General features: G+C 36.5%; 1 protein-coding gene across 7 annotated transcripts in view; it reads left to right on the top strand.

Annotated features, from left to right (window-relative positions):
* The window catches only part of Znf106 (zinc finger protein 106), a 72,831-nt gene that overhangs the window by 30,695 nt on the left and 17,384 nt on the right, over window positions 1–24,752 (top strand). For 4 of the 7 annotated variants that reach the window (XR_011706661.1, XR_011706660.1, XR_011706663.1 and 1 more), the window contains exons 4-14: window positions 4,547–4,747; window positions 7,990–10,176; window positions 11,212–11,845; window positions 13,487–13,556; window positions 16,384–16,541; window positions 16,625–16,685; window positions 17,356–17,697; window positions 19,845–20,616; window positions 21,305–21,360; window positions 22,088–22,233; window positions 23,814–23,948. Coding sequence is in view for 3 of the 7 variants with exons in the window: in XM_027925230.2 (XP_027781031.2) it covers window positions 4,547–4,747; window positions 7,990–10,176; window positions 11,212–11,845; window positions 13,487–13,556; window positions 16,384–16,541; window positions 16,625–16,685; window positions 17,356–17,697; window positions 19,845–20,616; window positions 21,305–21,360; window positions 22,088–22,233; window positions 23,814–23,948 (4,762 nt within the window). In the remaining 4 variants the exon portion in view is untranslated. The remainder of the gene's footprint in view (window positions 1–4,546; window positions 4,748–7,989; window positions 10,177–11,211; window positions 11,846–13,486; window positions 13,557–16,383; window positions 16,542–16,624; window positions 16,686–17,355; window positions 17,698–19,844; window positions 20,617–21,304; window positions 21,361–22,087; window positions 22,234–23,813; window positions 23,949–24,752) is intronic. The other 3 variants (XR_011706662.1, XM_071608141.1, XM_071608142.1) reach the window with 2 other exon arrangements.

Below are 24,752 nucleotides of genomic sequence, written 5' to 3'. Positions count from 1 at the left end.
TGCTTTGGGTTTGCACAGTGTGTGGGTTTATGATTATGTATACTTATTATTATTATTTTTTTAAATATTTATTTTTTAGTTTTCGGCAGACACAACATCTTTTTTTTTTTTAATTTTTTATTGTTGGTTGTTCAAAAACATTACATAGTTCTTGATATATCATATTTCACACTTTGATTCAAGTGGGTTATGAGCTCCCATTTTTACCCCATATACAGATTGCAGAATCACATCAGTTACACATCCATTGATTTACATATTGCCATACTAGTGTCTGTTGTGTTCTGCTGCCTTTCCTATCCTCTACTATCCCCCCTCCCCTCCCCTCCCCTCCCCTCTTCTCTCTCTGCCCCCTCTACTAACATTCATTTGTCCCCCTTGTATTATTTTTCCCTTTCCCCTCATTTCCTCTTGTATGTACTCTTGTATAACTCTGAGGGTCTCCTTCCATTTCCATGCAATTTCCCTTCTCTCTCCCTTTCCCTCCCACCTCTCATCCCTGTTTAATGTTAATCTTCTTCTCATGCTCTTCGACCCTACTCTGTTCTTAGTTACTCTCCTTATATCAAAGAAGACATTTGGCATTTGTTTTTTAGGGATTGGCTAGCTTCACTTAGCATAATCTGCTCTAGTGCCATCCATTTCCCTGCAAATGCCATGATTTTGTCATTTTTTAGTGCTGAGTAGTACTCCATTGTGTATAAATGCCACATTTTTTTTATCCATTCATCTATTGAAGGGCATCTAGGTTGGTTCCACAGTCTTGCTATTGTGAATTGTGCTGCTATGAACATCGATGTAGCAGTGTCCCTGTAGCATGCTCTTTTTAGGTCTTTAGGGAATAGACCTAGAAGGGGAATAGCTGGGTCAAATGGTGGCTCCATTCCCAGCTTTCCAAGAAATCTCCATACTGCTTTCCAAATTGGCTGCACCAATCTGCAGTCCCACCAGCAATGTACAAGTGTACCCTTTTCCCCACATCCTCTCCAGCACTTGTTGTTGTTTGACTTCATAATGGCTGCCAATCTAACTGGAGTGAGATGGTATCTTAGGGTGGTTTTGATTTGCATTTCTCTGACTGCTAGAGATGGTGAGCATTTTTTCATGTACTTGTTGATGGATTGTATGTCCTCCTCTGAGAAGTGTCTGTTCAGGACTCCAAACTGCTTGCCCCACATCGTCCCTTTTCAGCCTGAAGAAGCCAGAAAGATCTTCTTCGCCCCCCTTCCTTACAGCAGTAAGGAGTTCCCAAATTAGAGGGGGGAATGAAGCCAGATTTAAAGTTAGGTAGTCAGTGTAGTTAGGTAAATCGGGTCTAATATCGAGCGAAATCTAAAATGGAGACCATGCGGAGAATGACTCAGGGAAAACACAGGACAACTCATGGAATGTTAATGAAGTCCCGAAAAGGCCCTAGGCCAAAGTCCACCTCAAAGAAATGTTAATGAACAGCCCCCAGCAAAAAGGTGCTGACTCAGAAGTCCTTCCTGACCAGATTACTTCTTTGGCCCACGTGTGTCCCACCCCTTGGGCCTTCCCACCTACATTCCATCACTGAAAGAACTATAAAAAGGGGAGACAACATCCCTTCTACGGATTCCACCTCTTGGGTCCCCTTCTTCCTCCGGGAGAAGTCTTTTCTGCTGTCCTTTAATAAATACAAACAACATCTTTGTTTGTATGAGGTGCTGAGGATCGAACCCGGGCCGCACGCATGCCAGGCGAGCGCGCTACCGCTTGAGCCACATCCCCAGCCCTGTATACTTATTTTTAATGAGGTTAAATTCTGCCACTTTATAGTTCATTTCCTAATATTTTATTTTATTATTTTATTTTTTTTAGAGAGAGAGAGAATTTTAATATTTATTTTTTAGTTTTTCGGCAGACACAACATCTTTGTTTGTATGTGGTGCTGAGGATCGAACCCAGGCCGCACGCATGCCAGGCAAGAGTGCTACCGCTTGAGCCACATCCCCAGCCCTCCTAATATTTTAAAAACATCATTGTGGCTCTCCAGTTGTCTTTTTTTTAAAACATTTTTTTAGTTGTAGATGGGCACAATATCTTTTTTTTTTTTGGTTAAACACAATACCTTTATCTTGTTTATTTATTTATTTTTTTTATGTGGTGCTGAGGATCGAACCCAGTGACTCACGTATGTGAGGCAAGCGCTCAACCACTGAGCTACAATCCCAGCCCTCCAGTTGTCTTTTTAAAAATCTCTCTCTCTCTCTTTCTTTTATTCCCCCAGTACTGGGGAGGTACCCACAGCCTCATGCACGCTAAGCAAGTACTCTACCACTGAGCTCACCCCAGCCCTGTTGTATCTTTGAAGAGGGATTTTGATGGTTCGGACATGAGAAAAATTATCTGCATCTTAGAAATAAAAGTAAAATCTGCAATTTCATTTAAATATCTTTTAAGGATTATACTAAAAGTCAAAGTATAAGCAATAGGGTGATGTTGTTGTTACTACAATATACAGTTTAGTATTCTGTAAGTTCTTTGGTAGAAAAGCGGACTAATACATTTTCCACAGTTTTAGAGAATTTAAAGACAAAAAGCTTTTCTAGTGTAAAATTAAGTTGATTTGAATTTCTATTATAATATAAATTAAGTATACTAATTTTGTTATATGGTGTTCAGATTCTTCTGATACTGTTCATTCTGATAAGATTTTTAACTCATTTTTGTTTTGCTGTGCAGAACAGCTTGTTTTGTATTACAAGTAGTGTTCACTTAGAATGAACCTTATCAATGTAGTTTCTATAGAGAAAAGTATGCTATTCCTGGTAAGCTGGGGAAAGTTGACAATTGCTATTCTTTAAATGTAGTAAGTACAGTTGAAGACTTTTGGTGAAAATAATGTACAAGTACCTGTGGGATTAGAAGGAATTAGAACATTGATAGAATAATTTAGAATTAGTATTTTTAGAGATAACCTAGACAGAGTTCATTAAAATGAATCTGTAAAACATCAGCATTTTGAGTTACGAAGTCCAAAAAAGGGTGAGAACTTGTAGATTTTCTCTCTCCCATGATGTTTAGAAAATTAGAAATAGTGTTTTGTGTTAATTTTATTGGGGTGTGTGTGCATGTGCGTGTGCGCGGCGCTGCTGGGGATCAAATCCAGGACTTTCTTGCGTGCCATACAAATTGTCTAACATTGAGCTAAATCCCCACCTGCATTGCACAGTATTTTCTTTTTAAATTTACTGGGTATTTTTTAAGGGCTTATACTTTGTCACGGTTGGCAACATTGACTATATATCAATAAGTTGGTTTTTAGTTTTTTGTTCTTTAGTGAACATTCAGGTGATCTCCAACAGAAACTGTCTTTAGTAAAGACGGTTTTGAGCATCTTTTGTGGCTAATTGACATAAATTCTGCCTGTCTTGTTAAGTATATATAAGAAAAGATGGAGCAGAGGCACACCTGTGTGTGTTTCTGCCTGGCCAAAGACATTGTATCTTTTTGTGTTGATGTATTTTTTTAATAGATTGGCATAGGAAGTGCAAAAATGCCACTAGTATAAACCCAAGTCACATGATACAGGATTATGCCAGTTCGAATTATTGAATGGATACTGCTGCCCAGTGGCTTTGGTGTTCAGAAGGTCCTTAGAAATTATTGCAGAGACAGCTGATCCAATCAAGGAATTTTGAGAAGCTAAAAAGCAGTTAAATTTTAATATTTATTTTTTTTTTTTAGTTTACAGCTCTGGAAAAGATTGAAGACTTTAGCTTCTTACAACTGGCCAAGTATGAAATTTACCCTTAAGTAAAAGAAAAGAATAAATTCTGTCTGTCTGGTTTAAACTAATTTTCTCATTTTCTTCTTCTCTAAACAGTAGCATTTTCTGTAACTTGAGAATAAAACAGCTGTTAACTGCCTACAACTGAAATTCTTTTCATTCCCTTTACAATAAAGCCCTCCTGAAGCAGAATGTAGATCACATGTATCATCCAGACCAAAAAAAGTTCACTGGGACTACTCCTATCATTTTTCTCAGGGTCCGGAATCTTCACATTCCAGGCAGAGCTCCAGCTGTTCAGATTTAGTTACACAGTTGGGATTGGCTGTACCACCTACTCTTTTCTCCACCCCTTAATTTTCACTGGAAGAAGACTCTAAAGCAGGAGATTAAATGGAAGTGCTGTCACCAGCTTTCTGAGTGCAGCTGGCACCATGGGTGTGCTTCAGAGCAACTTATGTTTGCTCTGAGCCCCCTGCCCTGCCTCCCCTTTCACCATGTTTCCTCTGGCCAAGATTTTAAGTACAGCAATTCAAGAAGATTTCTCCTCCTAAAGCTCATTAATCTGAAGTGTATTGCCTCTTGATTGCTGGAAAAGAATTTAAAATTCATCTCAAAAGTAACTTATGAACAAATTTATTAAAGTGATGAAAGGAGCATTGAAATTGATTAGCACTAATTTTTTACTGTACCAACTTGTGCAGTCTCTTTCAGAGGAAACTTTAACAGATCTGGTGAGTGTGCCATGCCAGTGGGGAGAATTGAATGTCCCTCATCTCCCTCTTTCCCTAGGGACAGTAGTCATGAGTGCCGAGTATGCGGGGTCACAGAAGTGGGTCTTTCTGCATATGCAAAGCACATTTCTGGCCAGTTGCACAAAGATAATGTGGATGCCCAGGACAGAGAAGATGATGGGAAGGGAGAGGAAGAGGAGGAAGATTATTTTGACAAGGAACTCGTTCAGTTAATAAAACAAAGGAAAGAACAAAGTCGGTAAGTGATGATTTTTATTTTTTTAAAAAGCTTGTCTATAATAGAACATAGTAGAGAATATATTTTACATACTTTTTAGCCTATAGCATTTAAACTTAGTTATAAAATGTAACTTGAGGTTACTGTCTTATGAATAAAGGAAAATGAAATGCTTTCTTGAACTACTGTGCTATCTGCTCTAAAAAATTCAAAACTCAGTATTGTATTGTAGCTCTAGCTACATTCTGAGGTTTTTACTACATTGATAACTATGTTTAGAACTGTTTTAATGGTGTCCAAATTTTGTAGTGGAAAACTTAATTGAGTGTGAGCTTCTTTGAATATATAGCATTTTTAATTGGCAAAATAACATCTAGGAAAAATTTTTTACCTGATATGATTTAACATGGTGCTTCTGCCAAATTTGATTTCTGTCTTTGAATCCCCCGTGGCTACCAAAGTGTTTTTTTTTTTTTTTTTTTAATATTTATTTTTTAGTTATAGGTGGACACAACACTTTCATTTTATTTTTATGTGGTGCTGAGGATCGAACCCAATGCCCCATGCATGCCCACGCAAGTGCTCTACCTCTGAGCCACAACCCCAAGCCTACCAAAGTGGTTTTACAAATATTTATCAAGTTAATTTTTATTTTAAATTTGAGAGTGTCAGTATCATTTGAGTATCATTTGATAAATATTTGTAAAACCACTTTGGTAGTTTGTATGGTATTTTATGCTTGTATGTATGTATTGAGGTGTTAGGAATTTGTGATTTTGCCTTATTGATTTTATTTTCTGAAGAGTTTAATTAACAGCACAGAAATTTTCAGATATGAGAGAACACCATTTATAAAGTGGAATAATTTTTCAGGTCCAAAGACATGATTAAAAACATTTGAAATTCTACAATAAAATTTTGATCTTGAATCTTGAATACTAGTCATTCACCTCCTTTTTGGTTAGATATTTGGATATAAAAAAGGAGTATGTCATTTAACTCTATGTATAATCAGGAATTTTTTGAACCAGTCCTTAAAATAAGACTTTCTTAGCCTTAAAATGTCAATAGCAACATGGTTCTTTGAGTCATTCAGTTGCTTAGTCCTTCAAATGACATTCTCATTACTATTAGTAGAGTTTTAGTTTACTCTTTCTGCTGTTTTAAGGGAATTGGAGCCTCTAGGAGACTAACTTCTGTTTTATTCTTATACACCAGTGCCATTGTTAGCATATCTGTATATATGATTGTTAAGTCAAAGGGTAAGAAGCATTTCAGTAGATTAGACATTGATAGCACAATTCTTCAAATTTTCTTATATGCCTCTGTGGTAACCTATTTATAAAATCATCTGTTTCTTCATGAGGTCCCCCTCCCCCACATGAGATATTTAACTCTGTTCTTTTGGGGCAGTGGATTTAGCTGAATACTATTATTCCCTCAGTCTAGCCAGGTCATGATGATCCAGGAATTCTTCTTCATGTATGATTTATTCCCCAATTCTCCCCCCATTTCTGATCTCATTTGTATAACTGACTCTGTGGTTCCATTGGATGTTATAAGTTGCCTGCTGCCTAGAAAGATAAAAACAAATTAGTTAATGATAACACACACAAAAAATCCCGCTAGTGTATTTAATATCACTTGTTACTTGGAGACTTCAGGTCTTCTGGTTAGCCATGTTGTAATTTATAATGTAAATGGTATTTGCATTTTTTTAGATATATTAACTTTCAATTCCTTGGGGAAAAAAAGGGGATTACAATTGTGTTCAAAATGTTATAGACATTGAAAGCTCTTCAGACCAATTAAACTAAGTATTGAATTTAAGATTTAAGTCAAGTTTAGAGAAAGAAACCTAACCACAGAAACTTTGCTTTGGGATTTTCAGTCTATCAAGGCATAGTGACTTAGGAGTATAAACTTGGATTCAGACTGCCAAGATTCAAATATTTATTCTGCCACTTTTTGGCAAAACACTTAACCTGTCTCCTCCTCAGGTTGCTCATCTAAAAAATAGGAATAATAAGAATACTTGCCTTAGGATTGTGAAAATTAAATAGGTAATCCATTAAAAGAATTGCATTAAATGCCTGATACTTAGTAGATACTCAGTAAATTTTGGCTAATATTACTCAATATCTCGAGTCCTTAGCACTCCTTAGCTTGTGCTAGATGCACCGTAGGCAGTTTATAGAAGAAAATGGTTTTGTAATTATTGCTATGATGTTTACTTAAACTTATTCACATTTCTGTGGCCTCCTTATTTAACATGAATAGTTCAAATAGCTGTAACTTCTTTGTAAAATCCTCTAACTCATGGAGCTCCTTATAGCACTTATTGTGGTTACTGCTTATTTGTATGTGCTATTTTACTCCTGTTGGACTTTAATTCCTTGGCTAGGTTCTGAGCCCATCATAAACAGAAGCTGCATATTAAAGTTTTCTTATATCATTCACAGTCATTGTATAAGTGCTTGATAAACTGTTTATTAATGAAGATAACCATGCAAAATATGATCGTAAAAATAGGTTAAGAAGGGGCTAGAGTTGTGGCTTAGTGGTAGAGTACTTGTCTATCATGTGTGAGGCACTAGGTTCGATCCTCAGCACTGCATATAAATAAAGGAATAAAATAAAGGTCCATCAACAACTAAGAAAAAATATATTAAAAATGAAATTAAAACAAAACAAAAATAGGTTAAGAAAAAAATGGGTTAAGAAACTGGATTGTTTGGAAGGAACCTGTAATTGGAGAAATCATGTATTAAGGACAGATAAATTAACATAAAATTGTATCAACAATAGACTAAAAGGAACAGAGTCCTAGAATATGCCAATAAATATAGAACCAAGGAAGGATAGTGTAAATATGTCAGATTTGTAATATTTCTGGGATGATGGGGGAAGTAATATATTATGTAATATTAATTAACTGAAGACTATTGAGTTTAACCATACCATTTAAAGATGTGAAAGCAAACACTATTAGAAATAAAAATGGGGGCTGGGGATGTGGCTTAGTGGTAGAAAGCTGGTCGGGCACGTGTGAGACACTGGGTTTGATCCTCAGCACCACATAAAAATAAAATAAAGGTATTGTGTCCACCTAAAACTAAAAAAAAAATTAAAAAAAGGGGCTCTACTACTTAGTCTAAATAATAGAGGAAAAGAGGCAGAAGGGAAGTTTGGTGGGTTTTGCCTATAAAGAATGCATTAAAATTCCTTTAAATTCATAACAAAAAAAACTATTTTTCTTCCAGACAAGATGAGCCTTCCAATAGCAGCCAAGAAATAAACTCTGATGACAGGCAACCTCAATGGAGACGAGAAGACCGAATCCCTTACCAAGACAGAGAGAGTTACAGCCAGCCAGTGAGGCATCATCGTGTACCTCCACAGAGAGATTGGAAATGGGAGAAAGATGGCTTTAATAACAATAGAAAAAATAGCTTTTCACATTGTTTGAGAAATAGTGGTGGACCAAGAGGATGTTCTGGGTGGCATAAAGGTGTTGCAAGAAGTTCCTCAACCTGGTTTCACAACCACAGTAATTCTGGAGGTGGTTGGCATTCAAATAGTGGGATGGTAGATTGGAATTATAACAGTACAGGAAGGAATTCCAGTTGGCATTCTGAAGGAACAGGTGGCTTTTCCAGTTGGCATATGAACAACAGTAACGGAAACTGGAAATCCAATGTACGTAGTACAAATAGTTGGAATTACAATGGCCCTGGAGACAAATTTCAACCAGGCAGAAACAGAAATTCTAACTATCAAATGGAGGACATGACTATGCTATGGAACAAGAAATCTAATAAGTCAAGCAAATATAATCCAGAGAGATATAAATGGCAGTGGCAAGACAATGACAAAATTGGTACAGTTGCCACATACAGAAGTCCTTCTGAAGAAGGATTTACAAGTGATAAATTTCCTTCAGAAGGCTTACTTGACTTCAATTTTGAGCAGCCAGAAAGCCAAACCACTAGGCAGGCAGACAGTGCAGCTTCCAAAAGTAGTGGAAAAAATGGCAGTGTAGCAAGGGAAAAGCCTCGTCGCTGGACTCCGTATCCTTCCCAGAAGACTCTGGATTTACAGTCAGGATTGAAAGAAGTCACCAGTAACAAGTCAGAAATGATAGATAAACCTCTCTTTGATTTTAGCTTGATTACCACAGGAACACAAGAACCTCAAACTGATGAAACAAATATCTCCCCAATACTAAAAACACAAAAAGAAATACATACTGGATCTCTTAATCACAAAACCACTTCTGACTGCACTGTTTCCTATGAGGTGGTAAGAGATTGCCCCATTGCAGAAAAACCTGAACAAAAGCATGATTCAAATAGGATTCCTTCATTGAAATCCCCACTCCTTCCACTTCCAGCCACTAAATCAGTTTCTCAAAAGCAAGATTCAAAGAATCCTTCAAACACCAAAGCAAATTCTTTTTCTCCTGGAGAACACTCAGATCCCTTGAACAAACCCACTTTAGAAGATAGACAAGGTTCTCCTTACATATCCAAATTGCGAAGTTCATGTCCTCATGTTTTAAAAGGGAATACAACTACATCTGGCACTCAAAAAGAACCTGATGATAATTTAAATGAAACATTACAAAAAACCAAAGAAGTGCCAGAGTGTCATGAGACATTGCAAAATCCACTTCTTAGCACTTCTAAGAGGACCAGTAACTTTGCAAAAGCAAGTAGAAATGTAGAAGAGTCTGAAAAGGGATCGTTGAAGATTGAGTTTCAGGTGCATGCATTAGAAGATGAAAGTGATGGAGAGACATCTGATGTAGAAAAGCATGGAACAAAAATTGGAACTCTGGGTTGTGCAACTACAGAAGTTTTATCCTGCAGCACTCACACTGTTGAAGAGAAAGAACAGGAAGAACAGATCTTGAAAACACCTCGGAAATTTTCCACCTCCCCTTGTAATTCCACAGTTCACCAGAATGAGTCTGAGTTACAAATGGCATCTGCAGCTAGTCCACACTCTGGCTTATTGCTAGACTTGAAAACCTCTCTAGAAGATGGACAGGATGACAACCCTATTAAATCTCACATATCTTATGAAACAGAAGGCTTTGAGAGTACTAGTTTGGATGCTGAGCTTCAAAAAAGTGATATTAGTCAGCCCTCTGGTCCTCTCTTGCCTGAACTAAGCAAGCTTGGCTTTCCTGCCTCACTTCAGAGAGATCTAACCCGGCACATTAGTTTGAAGAGCAAAACTGGAGCACACCTTCCTGAGCCAAACCTCAATAGTGCTCGCCGTATTCGCAATATTAGTGGTCATCGAAAGAGTGAAACAGAGAAGGAGTCTGGACTCAAACCAACCCTACGACAGATTCTAAATGCATCTCGGAGAAATGTCAACTGGGAACAGGTCATTCAGCAAGTAACCAAGAAAAAACAAGAGCTAGGCAAAGGCTTACCCAGGTGTGTGCCTCTTTTCAGTATCTGTGTTCTTTCTTGCTTTCTTTTAAAGGTATCCTTTGACCTGGGTCAAGAGAATTCTGCTTGTTCCTTTTAATTAAATGTTTGCCAAAAATACTCATTGTAGATGTCTGATTCAATTTACTATCAAAGAGTAAGTGGTACTCTATGACTAATGGACTATACAGTTTTTCTTAGTGGAGAATGGAGGTTAAAATGGAGGCACACCTCCTTCTGAGAAAGGAGATAGGGGCATAGGAAAAAATCATCAGCAATCCATCATTTCAGTTTGTATCCATAAATCTGTATCTATCTGTAGAATTTAATTTCTCTAGATCTAGATCTTGAATGAATGACACAACTTTTAAATATAACTGTCCTCATTGCCTTTTACTTAGAACCTGTGGATAGTTACCTTTCTGTATTTACTCTGGACATCATACTTCAGATCACAAAATGTTTATTTCGAACACTTCTGTAATATTGTGGCTGTTCATCTTATGTTGAGGTACTATTCTGAATGATAAAGTGTTCAAACAGATTTACTACCTGAAAATCATAATTCTGTAGCATTTTAAATTACCCTTCAGGTTTAGGGTAGTTTCTATCCTTGTTCAAATAATAAATTTATTTTTCCCCCTTTTCCTTTACCAGATCTGGTGAGTAGTATATGAAATTATGAGTAAAAAACTCATTGTAGTGCCTGACACTTGTAAGTGATCGGCGAAAGTTTATTGTTTGTTTTGGTTTATTTACTTTTAAAAATTAGGTGTTTTTTGTTGTAGATTTAGAACTGTATAGAAATAAAATTCTCAATTTTTACTCTCATGTATTCTTATGGCTATATGTCTATAATTTATTACTGTGACATAGCAATATTATTTATTTTCTGTCTCAATTCCTTATCAAACTCTGAGCTCCTTGAGAACAGGAACCATCTTATGTTTTTGTAACCTGTGCTTGACAGAGTCTGACACATTAAAAAGAGCTCTTCCCTATAACCATGTCGATTTATGTTTTTGTTTTTTCTTTTTTAAGGTTTGGCATAGAAATGGTACCTCTGGTTCAAAATGAGCAAGAGGTCTTGGATTTAGATGGTGATCCTGATCTGTCTAATTTAGAAGGATTCCAGTGGGAAGGTGTTTCCATTTCCTCATCTCCTGGGTTGGCCAGAAAGCGAAGCCTTTCTGAGAGCAGCGTGATCATGGATAGGGCTCCTTCTGTGTACAATTTCTTCAGTGAGGAAGGTACTGGCAAAGAAAATGAGCCCCAGCAGATTGTTTCACCTAGTAACTCATTGAATGCTGCACAGAGTCAGAAAGCAACGATGTGCCTTAAACAGGAGTTGACACCTCTGACTGCCTCCCTCAGAACAGGTGAAAAGTCTGAAAATGTTGCTACCCGAAGGCGTCATAGTGCACAATTACCCTGTGATCATATAATACCTTTGATGCATTCAGCAAAAGACCTAAACAACCAAGAGAGGTCTACACCACCATCAGAGAATCAGAATGCCCAGGAGAATAATGGAGAAAGAAACTCTCTCTCATCAAATGCATCCTCACTCCTTGCAGCCTCCAGTTTAGCAGATGCAGCCACTGATAGCAGCTGTACCTCTGGTGCGGAACAAAATGACAGCCAGAGTATTAGAAAGAAACGAAGAGCCACAGGAGTGAGTATGATTCCCTGTGCTTTTTATAGAACATCTCATGTAGCAATTTAGTTGTTTATAAAGAAGGTTTAACTGTTTGATTTTGGAGGGATTTGAGGTTGTAGTTCTCTACACTCTGGAATAGAACTACGAGGCTCTTATTTCATCCTACTGGTTTCTTTCACCGAGTAGATCTACTAAATTAGATGTAATGTAATATGAATGTACAGTACCAGGAAAATATGAAGTCATCGCTAAAACTAGTCTTCAACCCAGTGATTCTTTGTATCACCTGACCAAGAATAAGTCATATCTTCAGCTGTAATGCAGTCTGTTTTCATAGATGTACTCTGTACTGCTTCTGAAGAGTTTTCTGTTATATTTGTAATGCATGTATGTATGACTGTTGGATTCAGAACTTCTAGGATTAACACTAAATTTATTGTTAGAGTGCATGTATAAGAACATAGCATAGAAGTATTTTGTTTTATTTTTGTGGTATTGAAAATTGAACCCAGAGGCTCTCTACCACTGAGCCATACCCCCAGCCCTTTTTATTTTATTTTGAAACAGGGTCTCACTAGATTGCCCAGGCAGATCTTGTACTTATGATCAACTTGCCTCAGCCTTCCGAGTTTCTGGGATTATAGGCTGTGTCACCAGGCCCAGCTTTTTAGTATTTGTAACTATCTTTTGTCCTTTAGCTATCCAGCCTGGCTTCTTAAGAGTCTTGTCCTTCACTAGTACCACTTCAGTTCTTCTTGCATTCCTACTTGATATTGCTTAATCTTCTCAGAATTCCTTTCTGGAAAGAAAGAGTTGCTGGTAGTGATAGAATCTGGAATCTGGCACTGTAAGAAAGTCGTCTCTTTCCTTTAAAACTGAGGCAATAAATAAAGTAGTTAGGGTCATGGGTTTAGACCTGTTTCAAATTCCTATTCTGTTCCTTGTAACTAGACTGTACATAGGGGATATTAGATGATTTGAAATACAAAAGTAAAAGATTATCCTTTGGCAAAGCTAATTTTTTTTTTCATCCTCTAATCCCCATTTTTTTCCCAAATATTGGCTGACAACACAATTATTGTCTTAAAGGAGTTCATGATCAAGTAGAAGAATTTCTATTTTTATTACAAAAAAGTGGTCAGAACTGAGTATGGACACAGCTTCTTCCTCTTTTGTTCATGACAGCATTTAATTGTCCCTAGCTCTTTTTTCCATTGAGTTTAAAACAATCATAGAGTCCACGTCCACAATGACAAAGCTAGTATCTTGAGGTTTGTCTTATAGGCAGTTTAGCTTCTTATTGCAAAGATTTTCTTGCTGAAGTTTGAAATAGAAACTGTGCCAAAATAAAATTAGAGTTTGTGTTATTGGCTTTGTTCATATGTGTGAATTACTTCACCAAGGTGGAATGCTTTACCTAAGCCTGTGGGTTTTACCACCTTTAAGATGCTGGGAAGGCATCCGATCTTGTACTCTCCCCCTCACCCCTTTTTTTCTTTTTTAGCAGATACATTGATTCAACTAATATTTAACTTGTGTGTGAGCAATAGTGAAGGATAATGTACGACTATCTTAGAACTTTCATTCTTTATTCTTTTTCTCTTGGATAATGGCCTTTATGTATTGGATATTATTCAGTTTTGTTTTGCTCCACAGGATGGATCTTCTCCTGAACTCCCAAGTCTTGAGAGAAAAAATAAAAGAAGGAAAATTAAAGGGAAAAAAGGTATGGTGCAGAATATTGTGGCAAAAAGAAGTTGTTCTTACAGCATTTTGGTCTTTATACAACTTGACACAGCACAACTTGTGTTCATCAAACACTGATACCCATTTTTTTTTTTTTTTTTTGACATTGTCTTCTTACTTAAGAGCAAATTGGATTTCCTACAACATTCAGTACAACTAGAGGAAGAGTATATGATGCCACATAGACCTATAAGCTGTGGTTATATATCTTATTGGGCCTTTTCAGTAGGATAAAAAAGAGCACGTCATTTAGTAAAAACATTGTTGTTCTTAATCATTTATAGGCATTTCTCTCAATTTTTCATTTTTGAAGCATTCTGGTTGCTTTTCTAATAGTGAATTAAGGAAAGAGGTTATTAGCATTGTTCCTTCTCTGACTTTTGCTTTCCTTATAGGGAGTGATTTGATGAGTGGATGTGATAAATAAGAGAAGAGTCAACCCTGTTTTCTGGTTGGGGAAATTAGGCAGATGATGGTATTATTTATAGAGATAGAGGACTCCATGGCAGGAACAGATTGAGGCTAAAGAAAGATGAGTTTCCTTTTAGATCCTTTGATTTAAGGGACCTTTGAGACACTTAGAAAGGGATATAATAATTGGATATGTGGATCCGATATTTAGAGGAGAGGTTTTAGCATATTAAATTAGAAAAAGACAAATGATGACACATACATTATTTAGAATATTTTATTTAAGTTAAATACACTCCTCTCGGGGTGGGGTTGTGGCTCAGTGGTAGAGCACTCGCCTAGCACGTGCAAGGCCCTGGGTTCAATCCTCAGCACCACATAAAAATAAATAAATAAGGGTATTGTGTCCAACTATAACTAAAAAATAAATATTTAAAAAAGTAAAATAAATAAACAAATAAATACACTCCTTTCTGATATTGTGAAATATATTTTGGGTCTTTGTTTGCTGGCATACAACCTAAATCCTTGGAATCTCTTAAGTGATAGAATCTTTTTTTGTGTGCTAATGGTTGACTTATGGCTGGCAGGTAGCTTCAGGATGAGGGGTTGTTCACCTGAAAAATCAAGGCAGGATTGAAGGGTTGGGACTCTTCAGCTGTAAACCCCACCCCAGCCCCTGCGTATGCATGCAGCCTTTTGTGGGGGAGGAGGAAGCCCTGAAGGTTAAATCCGTCTTCAGTGGCCCCAAATTTGATCAATTATGCCTGTGTGGTAAAGCCTCCATAAACCTAAAAGGTTTATGGAACCTAAAAGGAAGCTGGGGCCGAGGCTCAGTGGTAACCCTCTTGCCTGGCATGTGTGAGGCACTGGGTTTGGCTCTCAGCACTGCATATAAATAAATAGATTAAAGGTCTGTCAACAACTAAAAAAAAAAAAAAATGTACGTGTGTGTGTGTGTGTGTGTATAAACAACAACTATGACAAAATAACCTAAAAGGACAGGGTTCAGAGATCTTCCAGGTAGCTGAACACATGGAGGTTCATGGAGGGTGGCTCACCCACACAGCATCAAACTTCTTTCTTCCATACATCCATACATTGCCCTATGCATCTCTTTATCTGTATCCTTTGCAATATCCTTTATAATAAATGAGCAAATATAAGTATTCCCTTGAGTTCTATAAGCTGCTTAAGCAAATTAATTGAACCTGAGGAAGGGGTTATAGGAACCCTAAATTATGGCCTGTTGGTAGTCTTGGAGACTAAATGCTCAGTCTGTAGGATATTATGTTATCCCCTGGTAAATAGTGTTAGAATTGAATTGGAGAATACCTGTCTGATGATGTTCCCTGCAGAATCAATTTTTGCTGTGTATGGGGAAAGCCCCCACACGTCTGGCATCAAAGTGATCTGTGTAGTTGAATGTGTGTAAGAGAAATAGTCTGAGTTTGACTCCTTATGTTTCTACTGACACAATGTATTTTTTTCACAAGGCAGTTTCTAATAAGGAGAGCTATTCTAACTATGAAAATACCAGAAGAAAATGGGAAATGTGTCAGGGCATTAGAATGGGCAAGGATTTTTTGGATAAGACCCCCAAAACACAGTAAACAAAAGCAAAGATTGACAAATTAGTTAAAATAGCACCCAGATCAACTTCCCTATAGCCTTACTCGAGAACAAAGGAACAATAGATCTCAGACATCTGCTGATACCACACTGCTGCCTAATCCTTTTTTCCCAGTTTTTCTGGAGCCGCCTCCTTCCTATGTATCCCCATCATCAGCAAACTAAAAAATATTCTGCACATCAAAGGAAATAACAGTAAAGAAACAATCTCAAGAATGGGAGAAAATATATATATTTTTAGTGCTATAAATATTCTGGATATTAAACCCTTGTCAAATATATATATCTATCTCAGTGGTAAATAATAATAATATGACTGAAGAGAACCATTTGAAATTAACAGACTAGAAAAATATAAGATTTGGGAGGAAAAGTTCTAAGCAGACTAGGTCTGAGGCCCAGTCTAAGCAAAAGCCCTAAATGAAGTGGATGGTAGCTAAAAAATGGAAAATAAAACCTCGATCCATGAATGTGCTTCAACAGAGATTTCACCTGGGAAGTTAGTGGAGAAAGAAAGTGATTAGTTAGGATAGTACAATGTGGTATACTTGACCTATGAGACAACTCTGTCTTGCAATTCTTACTTCATTTCTATCTTTGATATCAGGCTTGGCCACATATTTTCTGAGACTTGTCGAGTCTCCTAACCTCTGGAGGAGAAAACAAAAGTTTTTTCCTGAATCATGGGCATAGTTGAGTCTTTTGAGAAACTGTTACTGAAGAGGAGTCTCCAGTATTAAGCTGGGCCTTATGATTTCTTTCAGCAGAACGTTCTCAGGTTGACCAGCTACTGAATATTTCCTTAAGAGAGGAAGAACTAAGCAAATCACTGCAGTGCATGGATAATAACCTTCTGCAGGCCCGGGCAGCTCTGCAGACAGCATATGTTGAAGTTCAGAGGTTGCTCATGCTCAAGCAGCAGGTAACAACATATGTATGGTCTAATGAAAACAGATCATCTCAGAAGTAGATTTTGAAATGCTTAACAAGATACTTTATTTTCAGATAACTATGGAAATGAGTGCACTGAGGACTCATAGAATACAGATTCTACAGGGATTACAAGGTATTCATAGGGTGTCCATAGCTTATTACTTTTTGTTCTATATAGAAGGGAGGGAAAAGTAGTTATGGAAAGATCATATAGTTTCTCCCATGTTTTTTTGGTTTCATCATTCTGTAAAAAGCCTGAAACCAGCTAGGCACCATGGTGCTCACCTGTAATTCCAGCTACTCGGGAGGTCAAGTCAGGAGGATTGCAAGTTTGAGGCCAGCCTCAGCAATTTAGTGAGACCTTCTCAAAATAAAAAATAAAAAGGGCAGGGGAAAAAGCTCACTGATAGAACAACCCTATGTTCAATCCCCAGTGCTGCAAAAAAACAAAAAGGAAAAAAAACCCTTAGACTGTATATCCCAGAAATGTTTAGCAATGGATATAGTAACTCTGGATTAAGAATAAAAAGACCAGTGTTCAAATCTGGCACTTCCACTGGTGTTTATATAATTTTAGATAAGTCATTTAAAGTTTAGAAAATTGATATGTTGATGCTAATTTTATACCTGTATCTTTAGTAGTTGTATAGATTAGATGATATTCTATTTTGAAGAATTATGTGGGAGTATACTAATATATTTATTTAAAATTCCTTTCTAATGTTTATAAATACAAATTGTTTTAGAAACAAGTGACTCTTCAGATAACATTTTTGTATTTGTATATGTGTTTCCTGTTTTAGAAACATATGAACCTTCTGAGCACCCAGATCAGCTTCCCTGTAGCCTCACTCGAGAACAAAGGAACAGTAGATCTCAGACATCTGCTGATACTGCGCTGCTGCCTAATCCTTTTTTCCCAGTTTTTCTGGAGCCGCCTCCTTCCCATGTATCCCCATCATCCTCTGGAGCCCTTCTCAAAGTAACTACATCTCCTGCTTTCCAAGCCCATGGTAGTGTTCCTGCTCCAGACTCATCAGTTCAGATTAAACAAGAGCCCATGTCTCCTGAACAAGATGAGAATGTGAATGCTGCATCACAAGTCTCTGCTTGCAGTGTATCCAAGGAATTACCCCAAGTTAATAGTAAGTAAGCTTTTCTCTGGCTTAAAGGGCATCCCTGCAGTGGGACTAGGGCAGTTTTATAACAGTGTGTAAAACCATACTTGTCCATTAAACTAAAGTTATTACAATTAAATTTTTATTTAAATGCCCTTCATAGAGGAGAGTTTTTTAAAATGTTTTAGAGAATGTAATTTAAATATCAGTAACTTAATTTTCTCTAATTTAAGGTTATTGAGTTGACTTTGTATTAGTACTTAAAAGTTTCTATTTATTAGGTTAGGTGCAGAAATTATTTGGTGTTTGTGATAAATGGGTTAAAGTTGTTCATCCAGTTTTTTAGATACGGTATATGCTCTGAGTTTTTTATCATCAAATGTCCTTATCTCAAATACAAGTCAGAACTTTTATAAGCCTGAGAGGAGTTCTGGGGTTTGTAATCCTCTAATGGGAACTTGGACTTAAGTGGTTTTGAGAAGTAGCCAGGATTTTTACTCTTTTCATAAAATAACATCTAGTTAACATTTGAGAATAACTTCTTAGCTATTTAAAATCTCTTAGAAGTTTTTATGACCACAGTGTTGCCATATTGAAAATTAGGCCAAACAAAGAAACAAACTGGCATTGTGTGATTTCTTGAGCAAAAACAGTCTGAAAAATTACCCTAGCTTTTAGTACCAGTATAAATAATATTGATATCAAATGGAAATTGTCCTTCATGTTGAATTTTAAGTTGCTTTTTTTGTGGATAGTATTTAAGATTTAAAAAAATAGTAATAAAGATTCTTTTATAGATTTCTTTTTCTGATTACAAAAATAATTCACTTTCATTATTAAAAAGTTGGGAGATTACAAAAATGTAGATGTTATTTTGTTATATTATTTCAGTGTTTACTCTTTATTTTTTTATTTTTGGTACTGGGAATTAAACCCAAGATGCTTTACCATGAACTATTTACTTCCTTCCTCTTTTTATTTTGAGAAAGGGTCTCGCTAAGTTGCCGAGGCTAGCCTTGAATTTGCAGTCCTCCTGCTTCAGCCTCGTGAATTGCCTGGGTAACAAGTATGCACCACCTTTCCTGGCTATATTTCAAGCCATTTCTTTTTTTCTTTTTTACTTTTTTCTTTTTGTGACACTGGTAATTGAACCTGCCAGGGCCTCAAACATGCTAGGCAAGCACTTTACCATTGAGCTTTATCTAGCCCTCAGTCTTTCTTACATCACAGGTGTTTGTGTATTTATATGTAGACTTTGTACAAAGGAGAAATCATAGCCTATTACAACCTGACCTTTTGCATTTAATATTTCATTTTCCTTTGTCTTGAAAATAATTCATCTAGAGCTGGGTCTGGTAGCACAGGCCTGCAATCCCAGCTATTCAGGAGGCTAAGGCAGCCAAGTTCAAGGCCATCAGGGCAATTTAGCAAGATCCTATCTCCAAAAAAATAGATTTTTTTATCTAAAATATTTTAAAAATTTTACTAGTTGTGTAATATTTGAAAAGTTGCACAATCAAGATATACAGTAATTTATGTAATAAATCTCCTTTGAATATTTAATTTTTTCTCATCTGTTTAAAAATCCCTAGACAGGAAATAATTAAGTTAATGAAAATAAGCATTCTTAAGTCAATTGAATTTTTTAATCACCCGTGTATAGTGAAATAGGATAGTGTGTGGGTAAAAAGAAAACATCTAAGAAATAAAACTGGAAATACTTTAGCTAAATAGATATTTAAATATCTAGAAAGAATAAAACACCATATTAAATATGTGGACTTTTAAAATAAGATTAAGAGTAATATAAGCAATCCCTGCCCCACATGGAGTTTTTTTGTTTTTTGGCAGAGCTGGGGCTCAAATCCAGGGCCTCACAAATACTAGTCAAACACTATTATTGAGCTATTCCCAGAGCCACATAAGGAGTTTTTGAAAGGACTAAGACATGCCTATTATTTTTTATATTGACGTAAGGCAAAGGATAAGTGCCGTAATAGGGATGAGTGTAGGTTATGGGTAACTTCATAGAGGATGAGTTAACAGCTGTAACAATCATGGTTTTATGAACATATCACTGATACATTATTTGGTAGAGATTCAATTAGTGATAAATAATTTGCAGTTTGCAAACACACAAAAAAAGATGTAAACGTTTTTTCTTCTCAACTTAGGAGAAATCAGTTGTCCAATTTATCCAGTCATCACTGCAGCATTGTCCTTATCAGAGGTAACAGAAAATTGCCATGAACCTATCCAAGATCTGAAGTTTCCTGTGGAGCAAGGAAATACAAGAAACAGGGAAAACTCTCCCTCTTCCCAATCAACCGATCTTCTTAGCATAAATAAAGACAGTGAAGAGCCAACCAAAGGCAACAGTGGGTCTGAAGCATGTAGCAGTTCGTTTCTAAGATTATCTTTTGCTTCAGAAACCCCTTTGGAGAAGGAGGCTCATTCTCCAGCTGACCAGCCCGAGCAACAGGCAGAATCCACTTTGACATCAGCTGAAACTAGGGGAAACAAGAAAAAGAAGAAACTTCGGAAGAAGAAAACTCTACGGGCTGCCCATGTTCCTGAGAATAGTGACACTGAACAGGATATATTTACTGCTAAACCTGTAAGGAAAGTAAAAACTGGAAAATTAACTAAAGGGAGTAAAGTAACCACCTCTACCTGGGAAGATAGAACTGGTCAGGAGCAAGAGAGTGTCAGAGATGAGGCAGACAGTGACTCATCCCTAGAAGTTCTAGAAATCCCTAATCCTCAGTTAGAAGTAGTAGCTATTGATTCTTCTGAATCTGGAGAAGAGAAACCTGATAGCCCATCTAAAAAAGATATTTGGAACTCTGCAGAACAAAACCCACTAGAAGCTTCTCGTTCTGGTTGTGATGAAGTTAGCTCTACTAGTGAGCTTGGTACCCGCTACAAGGATGGCATCCCTGTGAGGTAAGGATGTTATTGGTCCAATCAAAACAGCTTTCATCAGTCTTTTTTTTTTTTTTATGTTTATTTTTTATTTTCAGGGGTACCAAGGATTGAACTCAGGGGCACTTAATCACTGAACCACATATCCAGCCCTATTTTGTATTTTTATTTAGAGACAGGGTTGCATTGAGTTGCTTTGTGCCTCACTGCTGCTGAGGCTGGCTTTGAACTTGTGATCCTTCTGCTTCAGCCTCCCAAGCCACTAGGATTACAGGCATGCACCACCACAACCAACCACTCGTCGTTTTTTTTTTTTTTTTTTAAAGAACTTTTCATGGTGCTAGGGTTATAGCTCAGTGGTAAAGTGCCCCTGGGTTCAATCCCCAGTACAAAAATAAATAAAACTTTTAGTTACAAATCAGAATTTGTTTAAAAATCAAAATTTGTTTGAGAATAGTAGGTTATGGAAATGGAGGAATTAGATTTTAATAGTGGAGATTTTTCTGCTTTCTCTTTTGATTAGGTTGTAAATATTCATTCTGTTTTTATTTCTCTTCATATAGAAATTTGATATAGAAAAATTGATCTCTTATTATATCATTTACTACTTTGCCCATTGTTTAGAGAAATTCCCTGAGTTGGGAAATTTTTAGATTTTCTATCTGTCCTATTCTCACAGATGCTAAGAAGGCTTGCTTTTATTTTGCAGTGTGGCAGAAACTCAAACTGTGATCTCCTCCATAAAAGGATCAAAAAACTCTTCAGGTATTTGTCATTTTATTTTATGTAAATCAACCACAGGAAAAAGATTTGTAAATTTATTTATTTATTTTTTTTTTTTTTTATTGTTGGCTGTTCAAAACATTACATAGTTCTTGATATATCATATTTCACAATTTGATTCAAGTGGGTTATGAGCTCCCAATTCTGTTGATGTACCTTGGATCTAAATTTACAAATCTTAGTTACAATGGATGTGTAACTAAGATTTGTAAATTTAGATCCAAGGTACATCAACAGAATTGTCTTGATCAGCGCTAAATCTTCAAATCCTGGCTTTTTCAAGTCTTTCACTTCCATCTCTTATCTGAGTCCCTTATCTACTAATTAGTATTAAGATTTCATTGGCACCAGAGATTTTTGCTTTGAGAAGGAACTGCTTAAAGAATAATCCCTTACTTAAAGAAATAACTGTTCAGAAGCAAGAGATGCAGCAAGAAGAGAGACTGGGTACCTTTCAAATATCACTGAGAAGTTCAATCTGTAAGGATTTTCTTCCTAAATTAAAGGTCCCCCACCTTCTCTTATTTTATAAGCTTCATAATAAAGATTTTCAGTGAGAATTATTATATTCTGCTAGAGAAAATAGACTTTTTAGGAAATCATCTTTAGGTTTAATTCAGGGACAACTATATGGTGTAATGTTTTTGAGTTTTGAGTATCTTTCTAGACTGTAGCAGACATGTCTCTGAAACCTATTCTTGTTTTCTAGAAATATCTTCAGAGCCAGGAGATGATGATGAACCCACAGAAGGAAGCTTTGAGGGGCACGAAGCTGCAGTGAATGCTATTCAGATATTTGGAAACTTACTTTATACCTGTTCAGCAGATAAAACTGTCCGAGTTTATAATCTGGTGGTAAGTGAATGTGACATTTTGAATGTTTTTGGTTATATAGGTTTTGGAAAATCTTGTTCATACTCTCTTCAACATGGAGGGGGAATTTATTGAGGGGTTTTACTGACTTTAGTTGTAGTTGATCCACATCTCAGTGGGGTCACTGGGGACTTTATTATTTCTCTCTTATCTTTGTCTTCTCTGATATCATCTTTTCCTAAAAGGTAGTTCTCTTGTAAAGTGCCTCTGGGGTTTGTTTTTCTTTTCACCACCAGAAAGTGGGGTGGAATTATATAAAGAAGCTTGGGCTCAGGTCCTACACTGGAGTTGATGATGGGGTCAGTTGCATAGCTGCTGTATTAGGAGTGATAATATGAATATTAGGGAAGTATTAGAGGAAACATTTTTCCCTAATAATTAATTAATTACAGAATCTAAGTTATTGAGGAGAGCAGCAATTTTTCATTCTCTCATACTTTTATGATTTAAGTTTTGGATTTCATGTATGTCAAAACTAATTCTGTTTATCAATAGTGATAGCCAGGAAACTTTAGGGACAGTATGTTATCTTCACAAACACTGTGAAAAAGTATGTAAAGTTACTAAATTCAGTAAAACCTCAAAAGTTAGCTGATGAACCAGAAAGATTGTTTACTATAGGCAGTAGGTATATAGGTTCCTTTAATCTAGTGATATGAGTAGCAGCAGCAATGACTGAAGAAAGGAGACGGTGGTACAAGAAGTATGAGTGTAAGATCCAGGGGGATCAAGTCCATCTCTAAATTACAAGGGGTGTGTGTGTGTGTGTGTGTGTGTGTATTTATGTGTATACATACATATAGCTTGTACACACATACACACTTTTTAAAAATATTTATTTTTTACTTGTACTTGGACACAATACCTTTATTTTACTTATTTATTTATTTTTATGTGGTGCTGAGGATCAAACCCAGGGCCTTGCACATGCTAGGCGAGCGCTCTGCCACTGAACCACAAACCCAGTCCCTACACACACATATATTCTAAATAGATCTTGGTGTATACATAGAAATGACATTTAGAAATTCCCTTAGGGAATCATACCTAGACCCTGAAGACTTGTAGTAACACCTGACACATTTTTTTTTAGTATTGTGGAGTATTCTCAAGCTGATGGTCAAACATGCAACTTTATGGGTAATTAGCTTAATTTTGAATTTGCTATGTGCTTGGTCTATGTGTTAGAGACGAACCTTGCCCTAGGCATGAAAATTTGGACCTTTTTTTGTTTCTAGTGCTATGGATTGAACCCAGGTCCTTGCACATACTATCTATGTGCTATTCACTGAGCTACCCTCCCAGTACTGGCCTTCATTATAGTGAATTGCCTTAAGTATTTTTTTGTATGTCTCAGTTAACATAATTCTATGTAGCTCAGTATATGTGACTGTTTTGATAGGCATTCAGTGAACAAATATTTATTGAATACCTTTTGTGTACCAGGCATTATTCCAGGCATTGAGTGAACTGAAAGTTTTAGCATTTTTGTTGTTGATGATGAAATGTATTGTTTAATCCTATATCCTAAAAGTAATCATCTAATCTTTGCTTGATTTTAGAGTCGGAAATGTATTGGTGTGTTTGAGGGCCATACTTCCAAAGTTAACTGCCTTCTGGTTACTCAGACCTCTGGAAAGAATGCTGCCCTTTACACTGGTTCCAGTGATCACACCATTCGCTGCTATAATGTTAAGGTAAGTGGGTCTAGAGAAATCAAAAGTATTTTAATTTTGCCAGGCACCATGTTGCATGCCTGCAATCCCAGCATTTTGGGAGGCTGAAGCAGGAGGCTTGAAAAGTTAAAAGTCAGCCTCAGCAAGTTAGCAAGGCCCTAAGCACCTTAGGGAGAGCTCATCTCAAAATAAAAAGATCTGGGGATGTGACTCAGTGGTTAAGTGTCCCTGGGTTCAATCCTTGGTCATCCTGCTACCCTGCCTCCACCCCCCAAAAAAGTGATAATTGTGAGCCTTTGACTATTTACTGTATTGAATGGAGATACTGTGGCAGATACTTCATTCCACCCATTTAACTTTCTTTGTGTCTGAACCTGTTTTAGCATACTGAATTACCTTGGGTAGTAGACATGAGATTGACATAAACCACATTTTGTGTCTCTTTCCAGTATTATTTATATTCTACTACTAATAATATATATCCCCCTTGGTCTTTCTTTCAAATATTCTTAATTTTTGCTTTTACATCCTATGCCAAAATTTAGCCTAGATAGAATGAATTAGAAAATGTTTAAAATTTTTAAACCTAAATACATTGAACTAAGTGAGAAAATCTCATTAAAATTACATATAATATATGGTTTCATAATTATGTACATGTATAGCTCAGTGGTAGTCCATGAGGCCCTGGGTTTAAGCTGTAGCACTGCTCCTACACCAAAATCTTACATAATATGTTCTTAATTTCTTTAAAAGACAAAACTATATGATACAAAATTTATGACTCTACATCGTTAGGTTTATCACATATATAGATGGAATATG

This window comes from Marmota flaviventris, chromosome 2, assembly GCF_047511675.1.
Source record: "Marmota flaviventris isolate mMarFla1 chromosome 2, mMarFla1.hap1, whole genome shotgun sequence".
Taxonomy (NCBI): Eukaryota; Metazoa; Chordata; class Mammalia; order Rodentia; family Sciuridae; genus Marmota; species Marmota flaviventris.
The sequence above is the reverse complement of the archived record's forward strand: the minus strand, read 5'-3'. Positions and strand labels throughout refer to the sequence as shown.